The 15,120-nt window shown below is 47.1% G+C and overlaps 3 protein-coding genes across 3 annotated transcripts; all 3 read left to right on the plus strand.

Annotated features, from left to right (window-relative positions):
- The first annotated feature begins 7,248 nt into the window (after positions 1-7,248).
- On the plus strand, positions 7,249-8,899 carry LOC120709079 (uncharacterized protein At1g28695-like). Its single transcript, XM_039994597.1, has 3 exons — positions 7,249-7,608; positions 7,707-8,084; positions 8,264-8,899. Exons 1-3 carry the CDS (start codon positions 7,393-7,395, stop codon positions 8,747-8,749), a joined length of 1,080 nt encoding a protein of 359 aa, XP_039850531.1. The 5' UTR covers positions 7,249-7,392; the 3' UTR covers positions 8,750-8,899.
- Positions 8,900-9,500: 601 nt separating this feature from the next.
- Positions 9,501-10,882, plus strand: LOC120710302 (uncharacterized protein At4g15970-like). Its single transcript, XM_039995935.1, has 3 exons — positions 9,501-9,713; positions 9,900-10,274; positions 10,361-10,882. Exons 1-3 carry the CDS (start codon positions 9,501-9,503, stop codon positions 10,880-10,882), a joined length of 1,110 nt encoding a protein of 369 aa, XP_039851869.1.
- Positions 10,883-11,408: 526 nt separating this feature from the next.
- Positions 11,409-14,067, plus strand: LOC120709080 (uncharacterized protein At4g15970-like). The gene is made up of 3 exons (XM_039994598.1): positions 11,409-11,674; positions 12,807-13,169; positions 13,261-14,067. Exons 1-3 carry the CDS (start codon positions 11,489-11,491, stop codon positions 13,765-13,767), a joined length of 1,056 nt encoding a protein of 351 aa, XP_039850532.1. The 5' UTR covers positions 11,409-11,488; the 3' UTR covers positions 13,768-14,067.
- The last annotated feature ends 1,053 nt before the right edge of the window (positions 14,068-15,120 follow it).

Genomic DNA, 15,120 nt, shown 5'->3' on the forward strand with positions numbered 1-15,120 from the left:
ATTTAGAATCTATCGCCTAAAGATTTTCGTGCTTTTTTTTTGGACTGTTTGTTTGTTTATTCAGCCCAATTGTACTTGGAGTTCAGTGCAGGAGTAATTTTTCTGATTGGACAGTGTGTGCATGAACGCACGGGCTCGTGTGGGTGTGTTTAGATCCCACAAAAATTCCAAATTTTTCATCACATCTCCATCACATCGAAACATTAAATATAACAAATGACTCATGTATAGAGTACTAAATATAGGTAAATAAAAAAACTAATTGCATAGTTTTGGTGTACGTTACGAGACGAATTTTTTGAACCTAGTTAGGTCATGGTAGGACAATATTTACCACAAACAAACGAAAAGTGCTACAGTGTGCTACCCCCACTGGCCGCCCGGCAGCCGGGCGGCCGGCCCCCACTGGCCGCCCAGCTGCTGGGCGACCAACTCTCCCACCCTTATATAAGGGTTGGCTGGTCCCCCACCCCTCATTTGCATCACTACAATTCCAGAAACCAAGAAAAAAGAGAGAGGGAGTGAGAGAGGCGAAGACCTGCTAGATTTTCGAGCCGGCGACTGCAGGTAACCAAAATTCTTCTACGCTTTACAAATAGCATGATTGTGTGTCCAGATATCTTTTGCAATTATTTTTGTTGTAATTATTTTTGTTGAAACAGTAGATTAGCAATCAATTTAATATCATGATTCTGTGTCCAGATATGTCGAGCAAGCTTCGTTTTCAAGTTCATTATGGTGATGGATATATTTCTCATGATGTGTATGGAGTAGATCTATCAGCTTTTGAACGAAGAGAGTGCGGAATAGATAAACCCTTAGAGATGAGTTTTGGTTCCATACGCAAATGGCTTCACGAGATATTCAATGTGAATCCAAAGACTCATTTCCCAACCGTTCAGACTGTGACAAATTGGGGAATTGAAGGGGATTTCTGGGAGTTGATGCTTATAGCAAACACCGAAGAATGGCGGACTTACATGCAAGCAGATCTTGACCGCGGGTGGCCTCTTGCAATGCTAATTCAGATTCACCAGAAGACAGTCCAATTCGGTGAAGGATCAACAAGTACATCATCTCATATGAACCAAGCAGTGGAACAAGAAAATGAAGATCAGAACATGCATGTCACAGAACCTGAGCCGCAATGTATAGCTGATCAGGTAGGAGAAAAAGAAGATCAGAACGTGCATGTCATTCAACCTGAGCCGCAAGGTTTAGCTGATGAGGGTGAGTGGATACCTGGAATTGTGGAAGCTGTACAGAATGAAGACCAAGAGGCTCGAATGATGGAAGAATGTGGGGACTCATCAGACGATGAGGACTACCCGTTGCTAGGTGAATGGAGAGGCAAGGGTTTTGGAAATCCAGTGATACAGGATATTAGGAGTAATGAGTACGAATACAGAGAGAATGAGGTTGTGCAGGGGGCAAAGTATCCTAGCATTGAAGCTGTGAAAGATGCTGTGAAGCTTTGGGCTATATCGTTGAGGAAGGAATTCAGAGTTGTGAAGTCTAGCAGCAAAGAATATGAGGTGAAGTGTGTCAATGGCGATTGTACATGGCGAGTACATGCCTACAAGGGCAAGTACAAGACACACTGGGAGTGTTCAATTGTTACATCACATACATGTAGATTAACTGCTGTTGCTCAAACTCACCGTAACATCACATCCACTTTCGTTGCCAAGAAGATGTATGGGGTGATTCTGGACAAAATTGATTATGAGCCAAATTTGATAATTAGGGACATCGACGACCGTTTTCAATACAAAATCAGCTATGCAAAGGCTTGGCGGGCAAAACAAAAGGTGTTTGAGATGAGATTTGGCACATATGAGGCATCATATGATAACTTGCCTCACATGCTGTCAGCAATTGTGCAGAGAAATCCTGGAAGCGCGGCTGATACCTACATTGTACCGAGTTTAGATGGGGGACCTGGGTTTCTGCTTCGTGCTTTCTTCTGCCTTGGTGCATGTGTGAGGGCATTTATGTATTGTTTTCCTGTTCTATGTATTGACGGCACATTCTTGACAGAAAGATATAAGGGGACAATACTGACAGCGATTGGAGTTGATTGCAACAAGCAGGTGGTTCCCATCGCCTTTGCTTTTGTTGAGAATGAGAACACAGAGAGCTGGTACTGGTTCCTTGAACGTGTGAAGATTCACGTTGTTGCTGTAAGGCATGATGTTTGCCTCATCAGTGACAGACATGCTGGTCTTCTAGCAGCAATAAGATAACTACATAAAGGAAGTCGAGGACAGCCTCCTCTATGGTCAGATGTTGTGAGTAGGTGGTGCATAAGGCATATGGGTGCAAACTTTTATAAGCGCTTCAAGAATAAGGAACTTATGAATTTGTTCAAGAGATTCTGCACTCAAAATCAGCAGCGAAAGTTTGATGCATTGTGGCAGGTGCTAGATAACATGTGCGCCGAGCTGCTAAAGGAACAGGCCTCAACCTCCAGCCGGAGACGTTTCACACAGTGGATTAAGGATGCACTTAAGGAGAAGTAGTCAATTCTATACGACACTGGTGGTCGTCGATATGGGATCGAGACAACCAACCACGCAGAGTGTTACAATATGGTAATGCGTCATGTTCGTGGATTTCCTCTTCTTGGCATAGTTGAATTTATCATATACGGATGCACAAGGTACTTCAGAGAGCGGTATCAGGCAGCTGCTGTCTTACTTAATGACCCATGTGTGATTTTTTGTAATAGGGTCACTAACTACATGAAAGAAAAGATTGAAAAGGATCAATATCACAGAGTGGTCTCCATGGGCACAAAGGATCAAAGGTTTGAGGTTTCATGCAAGGATAGGACAGGGCAGGGTGTCCGCAGACAAAGGGTCGTTCAGGATTGCTTGATAACGCCGGAAGGCAAGGTTTTTTGCAGATGCAAGAAGCCACAGCTTCTTCACTTACCATGCTCCCATGTCATTGCGGCATGTTCAGAATCTGGGTTGGATCCTGGGGTTTTTGTTTCACAATATTACAGAAAAGAAACCGCTGTGCACACTTGGGGCCATGAGATATATGGCATAGGCAGTCTGGGATCATTCACTACACCAAATATCTCTCCAATGTACATTCCCAATACAGATGCTAGAAGAGGGGTAGGTCGACGGCGGACACTTCGTATCCGTAACAGAATGGATGAGTCTGAGGCAGGAAAGAAGAAAAAAAGATGCAACCTATGTGGAGCAGATGGTCACACTTACAAGAAGTGCCCTAAAATGCAAGAAGATAATGCTGGTGCTGAGGTTGGACCTTCTGGAAATCCCAACGATGGATTGCCTCCGGATTTTAGAGCCCATCGCGTCTAGATTTCGTTATGTATGCATATGTATTTGAACCAGTTGTATGGATATGTATTCCGACCTGTATGTGATAATTACATTTCGTTATGTATGGATATGTATTTGCACCAGATTGTAGTATGTAATATTACGAAGGTATTTGTGTAGTAACATTTCTTGGTTGTAGTTCTAAATGTGTAGGTTGGTTCAATTATATTGCTCGCTTGGGGTTTGAAAGCTTTATTTGAATTGTTATGTGTTTTGCTTGATGGTCTGTTACTGGTTGACCAGATGGGATTGCAGAGAAGAAAATCAAGATAAGAGCATCCGTAAAGGAGAAAGGCGTCATCATCTGAAGGCAAGTTCCTTCGGTAGCAAAAGGAAAAGTTTCTGTAATTAATATTCCTTAGAGTTGTTCTGTACTTTTCAACTCTTCTTGAAGAATTATGAAAAGAAAAAGCAAAGACTCCGCTTGTACAAGATGAGAAGTGTTCATGCATTTAATAGAGTTTCCATTGTACACTCCCTAATTATATATATGATGGCTGGAAGAACAATCCAAGAACACAGAAGAGAGTGGTAACTCAAAATTCATATCTCACTGGAAAAACTGGAAAGTGTACTGAAAATAGAAGGGTAGTTAATAATCATAAATTTTCGGTTTGCAATACAGTTTTGTAAACAATGCTACGATTACAAAGCAGAGGCCTAAGCCGTTTGTACTACTAGATACTTGAACAATGAAAAGCATGACATGTGCAACACGATAACCTCGTGTTGTGAGTAAACCTAACATGCCTTAGGAAATGTAAAATGCCGGGATTACATGGTGATGCTTTACTGAGTGCACCGGGGATATTTTCCCTTCCTAATAGCTTCAGACCCTGCTTCCTTAGCACGGCGGGCCCTCTCTCGCTTCCTCTCCCTATCAGCTTCACGTTCTTCTGCCTTCTGACGTTCCACTTCTGCAATCCTCTTCTGAATATCTTCCTGGTTTTTCTTGCGCTTCTCCTCCATCTATTCTTCATGCAGCATTCGTTGCCACCTTTGTGCAGCCCACCTTGCCTGACGCTCCACGTGGTCCTTATCCTGCTGAGATTGCTCGGTGTCTAACCACTGCACGAAATCACATAGAGGCGGTGGAGTCTTTCCCCAAATCATGTTAGAAGTCATTACTAGATCTGAAAGTGACAAACTCTGATAGTGTTTTGTAGTACCTTTGCTCGGTCCTTGCCGTAATGCTTGGGCGGGTCGTACTCGTAATTCTCGCACATGAAGAATCTCTTGCCAAAGTCGTCCCCCAAAACCCTTGATTTCATTAGTTTGCACAAGGATCCGCAAAAACACATAGGCACCTGGACTCCTTGGGGGACTGTTTCCGTCACCTTATTCCATGAAATGTACGTGGATCCTGCGGATGCCATGGTGTTGAGCCCTGGCAATCACAAGTGAGCAATCAGATTGCTAATATACTATATCAACGCTAATCATTATCAGTAGCTACACCTAAATGTATCACTAATCACTCCTAATAATAATTAAACTGATTGCTAAACTATTTTCTAACATTTTTTCTAACATTTTCTATAATTTTCTACAATTTTCTAACATTTTCTACAATTTTCTAATATTATCTTGCATTTTTTTGATTTTCTAATACTTGTCTAACAATTTTCTAGTATTTTCTAATACTAAATCTAACACTAAATGTACTATATCAACGCTAATCACTATAAGTAACTGCACCTAAATGTACCACTAATCACTCCTAACAATAATTGAACTGATTGCTAATCTACTGTTAAAAAAATAATTACAACATAATCTATTTATAAAATATAGAAAATTTTAGGTACCTAAAGTCGCCGGCTTGAAAATCCGACAGGACTTCGCCGCTTTACCTCTCCCTCACCCTCCCTCTCTTTTCTTTTTTTCTGGATTTTTAGTAAGCCAAATGGGGGGTGAGGGGCAGCCAACACCTTATATAGGAGTGGGGGGCCGGCCGCTCAGCTGCCGGGCGGCCAGGGGGGCCGGCAGCGGGGCGACCGGTCCCAGAGACCTGTCTGCAATTATTTTTTATGTTTTTTTTTTGCGGATAATTCCCTGCCGCCCGGCTGCCGGGCGGCCAGGTCCCGGCCGCCCGACAGCTGGGCGGCCGGGGTATATTTCTGTAAATTTCCATATCGAAAATATATTTTTGTAAAAAACCGAAATAAAAATTATAAAAATAAAAAAACCGCGCGAGAGACCTCTTATCCGTTGTTGCCTTGTTGGCAAGGAACTCCCGGACTCCCGGGCCGGGAATCTGTCTTCGTTCTTCTTCTTCAACCAAAGGTGACGTCACGAAATGATCTCGATGGATAAACTAGGCAGAACCACAGAACATACCCCTGCTTTTTAACCTTCCGGAACCAGTCAATCACGATTTTTTTTACCGCTACTTTCCTCAAGGTCATTGATCCGCGAGGCGGAAAAAAGAGACTTGACTGCTCCGGCCTCTGGAGCCGGAAGGTATCACCGTATTCAGTAGTAGCCTAGTAGGTCACCAACATTTCGTCAACGCACGGTGCCATACGAGTTTGACCATACCAAGCAATAATTCAGATGGAACAACGAACGAGCTCGACCCGTCGCCCACAGTTAGATCATCTTTATTTGCGTTATCCGGGCTTCGCTCAGCAAGGGCCACGCGAAACCCGTACGAAAGCAGCCGAAGATGCCAGTAATTTAAACCACCAGTGGCTCATTAGTTCATTAATTTATTTGCAGAATAAGGTAGCGTGAAGCGTTGAACAAATTAGGCCCTGTTTAGTTGGTGAAAAATTGTTGGTTTGGTACTGTATCACATTTCGTTGTTACTTGATAAATAATGTATAATTATGGACTAATTAGGCTTAAAAGATTTATTTCGTGCTAATCAGTTAGACTGTGTAATTAATTATTTTTTCAACTGTATTTAATGCTCTATGTATATGTCCGAACATTCGATGTGACGGATACTGTAGAAATTTTTTTGGGAACTAAACAGGGCCTTAATAAATTACTGCACTCAAGAACAGCAGAACAGGCGATAACTTTGTACTAAGGTGTTTAGTAGTACAGGCTGCTGAGGTGTCCAACGGCCAGAACAAGATTAACCTACATGCATGGTTAAAAAAAGAAAAGGAAAAAACAGTGCTTACTCATGCATAGAATCTTCAGTATGAGCCCCCGTACAAAAATACCATCATCTCGGAGAATTTACAGCGCATCACGCTGCGAATTTTTGCAATTTAATAAAAGAATGATGGCGTCGTAGTACAATATATCCAGTAGGATGTGTTCTGAATCTGATGCACATGGACCAACAGGTTGCAAACTCAGATTACAGAAGAAGCGCAGGACATTTCTATAATCAAGGCCGAGAAGGTTTGACCCTCCACATGAGCATTAGAAATGCACATGCAAGACAGTGAAACACAACCATACACTAAGAGCCTGTTTAGTTCCCAAAAATTTTCACATGCTACAGTACTTGCAATATTTGACCACTAATTTAGAATATTAAATGTGGATAACTGATAAAACTCATTCCATAATCCTGGGTGAAATTGCGAGACGAATATAATGAACCTAATTATGCAATGATTAGACAATATTGTGCTACAGTAACCAATTTCTAATGACAGATTAATCAGCCTTAATAGATTCGCCTCGCAATTTCCCATCCATCTGTGTAATTAATTTTATAATTAATCTATATTAAATGCTCCTAATAAGTGGTCAAACGGTCCCAAAAATTTTTATCCCAAATTTTTTTTGAAACTAAACGGCCCCTAATATCGTGAAACACAACCGTACACCAATATCCTACGCTGTTTGTAACACGACTGAGTCGGTCTCATTGGCTAATGTCACCCTCCTTGACAAGATCAACACCCTAACACACCAAATTGTTATGTTTCTCTCGTAGGATTTTCTAAAGGGGGGACGAAAACGAAGAAAAGAGTTGAGCAGGCAGTTTCCCCTCTACGGCACTCCTCTGCACCCCTTCTCTGTTCTTGGCTTCTCTCGGCGGCGTCGGCAGTTCGCGGGTCTTGCGATGGGGAGCCAGCAGAACGCGCTTCACCAGCTCGTGTCCTTCATCCTCGGGGCGTCCGCCGCCGCCGTCCTGCTCTTCTTCCTGACGACGGCGAGTAGCGGCGCGCGTTTCACGGGGATATCGAGCTGGGCCAATGGAACCACGGCGCTTGATGCTCCCGCCCTAGAGGCGAGCCCGGCAGGAGAACCTGTTGCTCCTGCTCACGCCGAAGCAAAGGTTAGTTCATCACATCAGCCCCGTTCTAAACTTCTTTTTTTCTGGTCGCAATTCTATCTGCCTTCTTGACAGCTGATTTTTTTTTCTGGCTCATCCAGGGAGCACCGGCGCCGGAGCAGGACGAGCTGGAGCGGCTGCTGCGCGCGGTGGCGGACGAGGACCGGACGGTGATCATGACGTCGGTGAACGAGGCGTGGGCGGCGGAGGACTCGCTGCTGGACCTCTTCCTGGAGAGCTTCCGCACGGGCGAGCGCATCTCGCACTTCGCGAACCACCTCCTCGTGGTGGCGCTCGACGGCGGCGCCCTCGAGCGGTGCCGCGCCGTGCACCCGCACTGCTACCTCCTCCCGGCTGCCGCCGGCCGCAACCTCTCCGACGAGAAGGTGTTCATGAGCAAGGACTACATCGACCTGGTGTGGAGCAAGGTCCGGCTGCAGCAGAGGATCCTCGAGCTCGGATACAACTTCCTCTTCACGGTACGTACTACGTAGGCAGCAGTTGGGGGACTTGGAATAGTTCTTCTCATCAGAACAGACCAAAGAAACAGTTGGTCCAAAATCCAATGCGCCCACATTTACAAAATTACCCTTCAGATGTTACTATGTTACAGTGCCGTAATAAATAATAAAAACAAATAAATTGATGGATGGTGCAGGACGTGGACATTCTGTGGTTCCGCAACCCGTTCGAGCGGATGTCGGTGGCGGCGCACATGGTGACCTCGTCGGACTTCTTCTTCGGCGACCCGTTCAGCCCGATGAACCTCCCGAACACGGGGTTCCTGTACGCCAAGTCGAGCCGGCGCACGGTGGGCGCGTTCGAGGCGTGGCGGCGGGCGCGCGAGTCGTTCCCGGGGAAGCACGAGCAGCAGGTGCTGAACGAGATCAAGGTGGAGCTGGTGTCCACGCGGGGCCTGCGCATCCAGTTCCTGGACACGGACCACAACGCCGGCTTCTGCAACAACACCGGCGACTTCAACACGCTCTACACCATGCACGCCAACTGCTGCGTCGGCCTCGGCGCCAAGCTCCACGACCTCGGCAACCTGCTGCGGGAGTGGCGCGCCTACCGGAGCATGGACGAAGGGGAGCGGAGCCGGGGGCCCGCGCGCTGGAAGGTGCCCGGCATTTGCATCCACTGACCGAGCTTACCGATCAGAGTGCAGTGAGAAGGCCATGTGTGACTATCGCGCAGCGTGGATGGCATCATTAAGTTTATTGTAATTTTTATGATGATTGTTTGTACAAAATCGGAGGAAATGAGATGGTTTGCACGGTTTCGCATACTCTAACCATGCCCAAAACAAGTTCCAAAACATGAGCGTGTTCGCGGACATGACGACGTTGAGCGTGTTCATGCTGCTGCGACGTTACATACTTATTACATGCTTGGGGAAAAGTAACGCTGTTGATTCATGAAATATAAATCTGAAGCTGGACCAAATCCACAGTAGATCCTACGCCTCTTTGTTTCAGGGGCGAAGGTCCAACTTAGAAACTTGAGCCAGATTCCAGATACGTCAATGAGACCAATAGAATACTTCCAGAGGCTAAACCATCAGCAATTCATCACCAGAACCATGTAACCCGAAGAACACTCAAAGGCTCATAATGCTAGTACAGTTCACCACCTGAAGGAAACAAACGCGTACTCAAAGGCGAGGCAGCTTTAATTTGCATCGACGCAGGGCGTGGTGGAATGCACATGGAAACGCCTGCAGGTCGGCGTTTGCGCCATCTTTGGGCAGCTTCGCGATGCGCCTACTAACATACGAGCATATATATGCATTCAGTTTCGCTCGTCTAGTCATCGTCTCTGTCCTCTCGACCACCACCCCAGGCCCTCTCCGTCTTCCTCCGTTCGCTGGATCCCGGCGGCGAGCTGACACGCAGATGGGCAGCATGAGCAAGCCGAGCGGGCTCGGCCATTTCGGTTCTTTCCTGCTCGGGGCTCTCCTCCCTACCGCCCTGCTCTTCTTCCTCGCCTCCGACAGGGTCGGCGAGCGCTTGACAAGCAGCATATCGAGCATTGGGAATGGGTATCTGTTGAACAGCCCCGCTCGACAGGCAAATCTCACCAGCGACGGTGGCTCAGCCTCTGCACCCGCCGGAGACGAAGAGGTTAGTTATTAGGCTTGGTAACTTTGAGTGACAAGTCACAACGCGATCTGTGCTGTATTTCCATGGACCGCAGCGCTTCTGTGCGAGACTCGGCCCGGTGAGCCCACACACATCCTGGGCTTCCTGGTGACGGGCTGAAGTAAGTCTGGGCCATGTTTCTGTGTGATGCAGGAGGAGGAGCAGGACAGGTTTCCCGGGCTGGCCGAGCTGCTGCCGAGGGTAGCCATGGCCGACCGGACGGTGATCGTGACGTCGGTGAACGATGCGTGGGCGGCGCCGGGGTCGCTGCTGGACCTCTTCCGCGAGAGCTTCCGGAACGGCGAGGGCATCGAGCACCTGCTCAACCACACCCTCATCGTCGCCGTCGACGCCGGCGGGTTCGACCGCTGCAGGGCCGTGCACCCGCACTGCTACCGCCTCGAGGTCAAGTCCGCCAACGTCAGCGCCGCCAACCGCTTCCTCAGCAAGGGCTACCTGGAGATCGTCTGGGCCAAGCTCTCGCTCCAGCAGCGCGTGCTCGAGCTCGGCTACAACTACCTCTTCACGGTCGGCATGCAATTAATGCACCTACGTCGTCATTGCATTGCATTGATTGTGGTTTCACGAATCATAGATCGATCACTTGCAAGCAGGACGTGGACGTGATGTGGTTGCGCGACCCGTTCCGGCACATCAACCTGTACGCCGACGTGACCATGTCGTGCGACAGATTCTCCGGCGAGCCCGAGTCCCTGAAGAACTCGCCCAACACCGGCTTCTACTACGTCAAGTCGACGGAGCGGACGGTGGCGATGGTGCGGTACTGGCGGGCGGCGCGGCCGCGGTTCCCGCCGCACCACGACCAGAAGATCTTAGACAACATCAAGAGCGAGCTGGTGGGGGAGCTGGGCGTCCGGATCGCGTTCCTCGACACGGCGCTCTTCGGCACCTTCTGCGAGTTCCGCGACGGGATCGACGGCCGGGTCTGCACGATGCACGCCAACTGCTGCATCGGGCTGGACAACAAGGTGCGCGAGCTCAGGGGCGTGGTCGCGGCCTGGAAGAACTACACGGCCCTGCCGCCGGCGGAGAAGGAAGCCGGCAAGGCCAGGTGGCCGTACCCGACGCGGTGTAGGGCGGCGCGGCGCGCCAAACCGGCGCCGATAAAAAATTAGCAAACCGTACGTAACTCGATATATATATATATGGTAAATGCCAGTTAACCGATACGTCAAAAGTTTGAGACTTTCTCTGTAAGCTGGAGATTATGAATGCAAACTCTGAGACTTCAATTTTCTCTCGTTGTTTGAGAAGCTCCCGTGATAGCTAGCTAGTTGCAAGATAGTCCAAAGTAGAAGCTCCATCCAGCTGAAACGTACACGGTCGCACGGGCCAAATATTCGTCGGAACTACGGCGAACTCGTTGACAAGTAAGTAAATCCGGCTGGGTACGGTACCTGAATAACCTGCGCCGCCGCCCCATGGCCAGTCCAGTCCAGTCTTCTCAGGCTGGACACAAGGAAAACCGACCGCCCGTGGACGTACGCCGCTGGCTGCCTCGCGCTCGTCAAACCCGTGGCGTGGCGGGGCGGCCTAGTGGCTGCCGCCTGATCGCACGTTTCTTGATTGCTTCTTTGAAAACGAGCTCACGTTTGTAGAAATGGGATGGAATAAGAGCCGGGCCGGGGGACATGCATATACAAATACTTGTGTGTTCTTGCCAATAATCGATCGGCCACCTCGCTCGCCGCGCCCGTTCGCGGCTCAGCTCAGTTGGAGACATGGGGCTGGGGTTCGGGAGCAAAGAGGCGGGCGGCCACGCGGTGAGCTTCCTCCTCGGCGCGGCGCTGCCCACGGCCCTCCTCTTCTTGCTCGCGTCCGACCGCCTCGGCGAGGGGCTGTCCAGCATCTCGCGAAGCTGGGGGAGCGGAGCCGTGCCGCCGGCGGGCGACGGTGCCATAAATGAGGTAGTGATCGATTACAGGTGATGTGTGTATATATACACACACACTGTACGCCATGAGGCATGCACATGCCAGTGCGTGCAATCTTTTATTTGGATGCGCTTTAATTTGTAGGTATCAGCGACACCTTGCTTGTTCTTACACTTTGCACGGATTTTAATTTTGTTGTCGCACGAGTCTTTTTCTGCCGGTTGGAAAAGTCTATTTCACTACTCTCAACAATTCACTAACCCTCCAAACGAAATATCGATTCGATTGACTCCTCAACACAGTTCAAATTGGACCGAGTCCCTCCCTAATGAACTTTGTCTTTTTTCCCCTCCACGTACAAGTTTTGTTTGGGTTTTAAATTTGGTTGGGTGACAACTGGCATTATGTCACATTTCTTTTCATAAACTGTCCAATTATTTTATCAACTAGAACCATTCTACAATACTTCAACACTCTATATGAATTAGGTGATACCCTGCGCGTTGCTGCGGGATTTCTTAAATGAAATTTTAAGGTGAAATTTGAAAATAGAAACACTAAGGTGATTGCATCTCAACATTCTTTCGCATGGATACTATTAATAACAGAAAATAGGTGGAAGACATAAATGGATGGTCTTAATGAATAGTGATGTGACGTCTGATGTAGTAGGTTCCTATGTGACGTGAATAACTTGCATGTAGAGAGAAATAGAGTTAATGACTTTAATGGATACCATCTATATAAATGAAAAATAACAGCAAAGCGATCAAAGTTTTTTTAAAAAAATAGATTATAATGCCAACTAATAATCCCACTAAAAGGTTATCGACCAGAAACATAATTGTACATGGAACAACAAATAAAAGACAAATCCATTAGAGGGTGAATTATTGGACCAATTAATTTGAATGGTTTGAGCTTAGAAGGAATTGAATATTTTCCTCTTTTTATGGTCATTTTTCACTTTGTATGATTCTGAGATAGCTAGCTAATCGAGACTTGGGAATTGGAATACCACTCAAAGGTCAAACTTGTCTGGTTTCAACAGTTGGAGGATCTTTGTTATCACGTTTTATAGTTGAAGTTGAAAATTGAACTTTTACAATAATTTGAGTGTGTAAACTGAATTTTTTTTCTTCTTATTTTATTATTTGACACGCAGATCATATTCAGGGGCCTACCCGAGCTGCTACCAAAAGTGGCCATGGAGGACAGGACCGTGATAATCACTTCGGTGAACGAGGCATGGGCGCAGCCCGGCTCCCTACTCGACCTCTACCTCGAGAGCTTCAGGAACGGCGAGGACATCGCGCACCTTCTCAACCACCTCCTCGTGGTCGCCCTCGACGCCCGCGGGTTCGAGCGCTGCAAGGCCGTGCACCCCCACTGCTACTTCCTCAACGCCACGTCCGTGGACATGAGCTCCGCCAAGCCGTTCATGAGCCCGGACTACCTGGAGCTGGTCTGGACCAAGCTCACCTTCCAGCAGCGCGTCCTCGAGCTCGGCTACAACTTCCTCTTCACGGCAAGATCAATCATATACACCCCCAACACTTTCAGCCTCCATTTTTTAAGTAACAAATCTGAAGAACACTAATCGATGGTCGATCGATCAGGACTGCGACATGGTGTGGTTTCGCAACCCGTTCCGGCACTTCCCCGTGTACGCCGACATGAGCTGCTCGTCGGACGACTTCAAGCCGTCGCGCGCGCCGCTGGACAACCCGCTCAACACCGGGCTCTACTACATGAAATCGACGAACCGGACCATCCAGATGATGAAGTACTGGAGGGCGGCGAGGGAGAGGTTCCCAGGGCAGCACGACCAGGCGGTGTTCGTCAACATCAGGCACGAGCTCGTGAGCAAGCTGCAGGTGAAGATCGAGCCACTGGAGACGGTCTACTTCGGCGGATTCTGCGAGTACCACGACGACCCGGACAAGGTCTGCACCATTCACGCCTGCTGCTGCATCGGGCTGGACATCAAGGTGCACGACCTCAAGGACGTCGCCGCGGATTGGAAGAACTACACGAGCCTGACGCCGGAGCAGAGGCACAAGGGTGGTTTCAAGTGGACGTACCCGACCAGGTGTCGGGATTCCATGGGGTGGCGTAGGCCTTGATGATCGAGACACGCAATCGTCTCAAGTGGCCTGGCCAGTATTTCGCGGTACACTTGTAGCACGATGGACAGATGGAGTATATGAAATTTAACGCTGAGATCTAAATAAACTGGTTAGGTCTATATGCTATCTAAACTCACTCGGAGAAAATAGAAAAAGTGTATGGTACACTCTAAATTCACGTCCTTTTACATACGAGTCCTTTTCAAATGATAGTATAGAGTAGTATTGTGCATCATAAAAAAGGTCAAATTTGAATGTTGGTGAGCCCTGAATCGGATGTGTTAGATTTCATTTTCAGATGCGATGTCATTATCTCTGATGAGGTGATAAGATATAATGAATATAGAGAAGATTTTTTTGCTCTCAACTACGTAGGAGAATTGCGTATCTTTCCATACACAAAATATTCACATGCTTATTTTTTCTATATATGAAACAACAAAAAATACAGGAATTCATTAGTACTTTACTAGAGTGCTCTTTTGCACACATGGCACTGTTGGAAACAGTGTCCATTCAAAATCACAATGAACTCACATTTCAAAATCACAATAAACTTAATATATGTTTATGCCAATTAGTAGTATAAGCAAAGACGACATGATGCTTTCATGCATGAATCAAAAGGCAGTCGTAATCATCATAAATATACCCTCGAATTAATCTACTATAGGTAGTGGAACTTGCGAGTCAACTAGCAATAATAATACAAACCTAAATCATACCCGGTTTACGCGGATTGTACTAAGAAATTTAAATTAAGTTGGTCGCACAAAACCTTGAGAAGGAGGTAAAATATCCGGATATATTGAAATAGTATCTCAAGCAAATAGCATAAGGCAAGACAACTTGCCCAATGCAAGGAAAATTGTGTAATGTAATGCCAACAAATATTTTATTCATGCCAACGTCAAGCGGTCCTACTCCTAGCCTTTGGAACCATTGGCTGGGAATTTCGTTCACGTTGTTGTTCACCGATGTTTTTTTAACTTCACATCAACCGGTCCTATTCTTGAAGTGTGCATATATATAAATTATAAATGTGTGTCTTGTTAGAACTTATAGGATCATTAGCACGAAATGGAACCACAAACAGGGAGCTCAATTTGGTTTAGTACCTTTGCTCTTGAGCTTCCGTCTTTCCTCTTCTTGCTCTGTTCTTCTTCTTGTTCTAGATGGCTAGGGTCTCGGGAAGCCCCTGTGTATGTGTCTGTGTGCATGTCGGTCACAAAAACCCCGGTGATGGCCATAACCCGTGGATCGGTTCCTAAACAGGGTTTCACCCCTTTTCTTTTATAGTCGTGGCTCACTCGGGGGGAACCGACATACTTGGGTCGGTTCCCGTTCCCG

This window comes from Panicum virgatum, chromosome 5K (assembly GCF_016808335.1).
Source record: "Panicum virgatum strain AP13 chromosome 5K, P.virgatum_v5, whole genome shotgun sequence".
In the NCBI taxonomy this organism is placed as follows: domain Eukaryota; kingdom Viridiplantae; phylum Streptophyta; class Magnoliopsida; order Poales; family Poaceae; genus Panicum; species Panicum virgatum.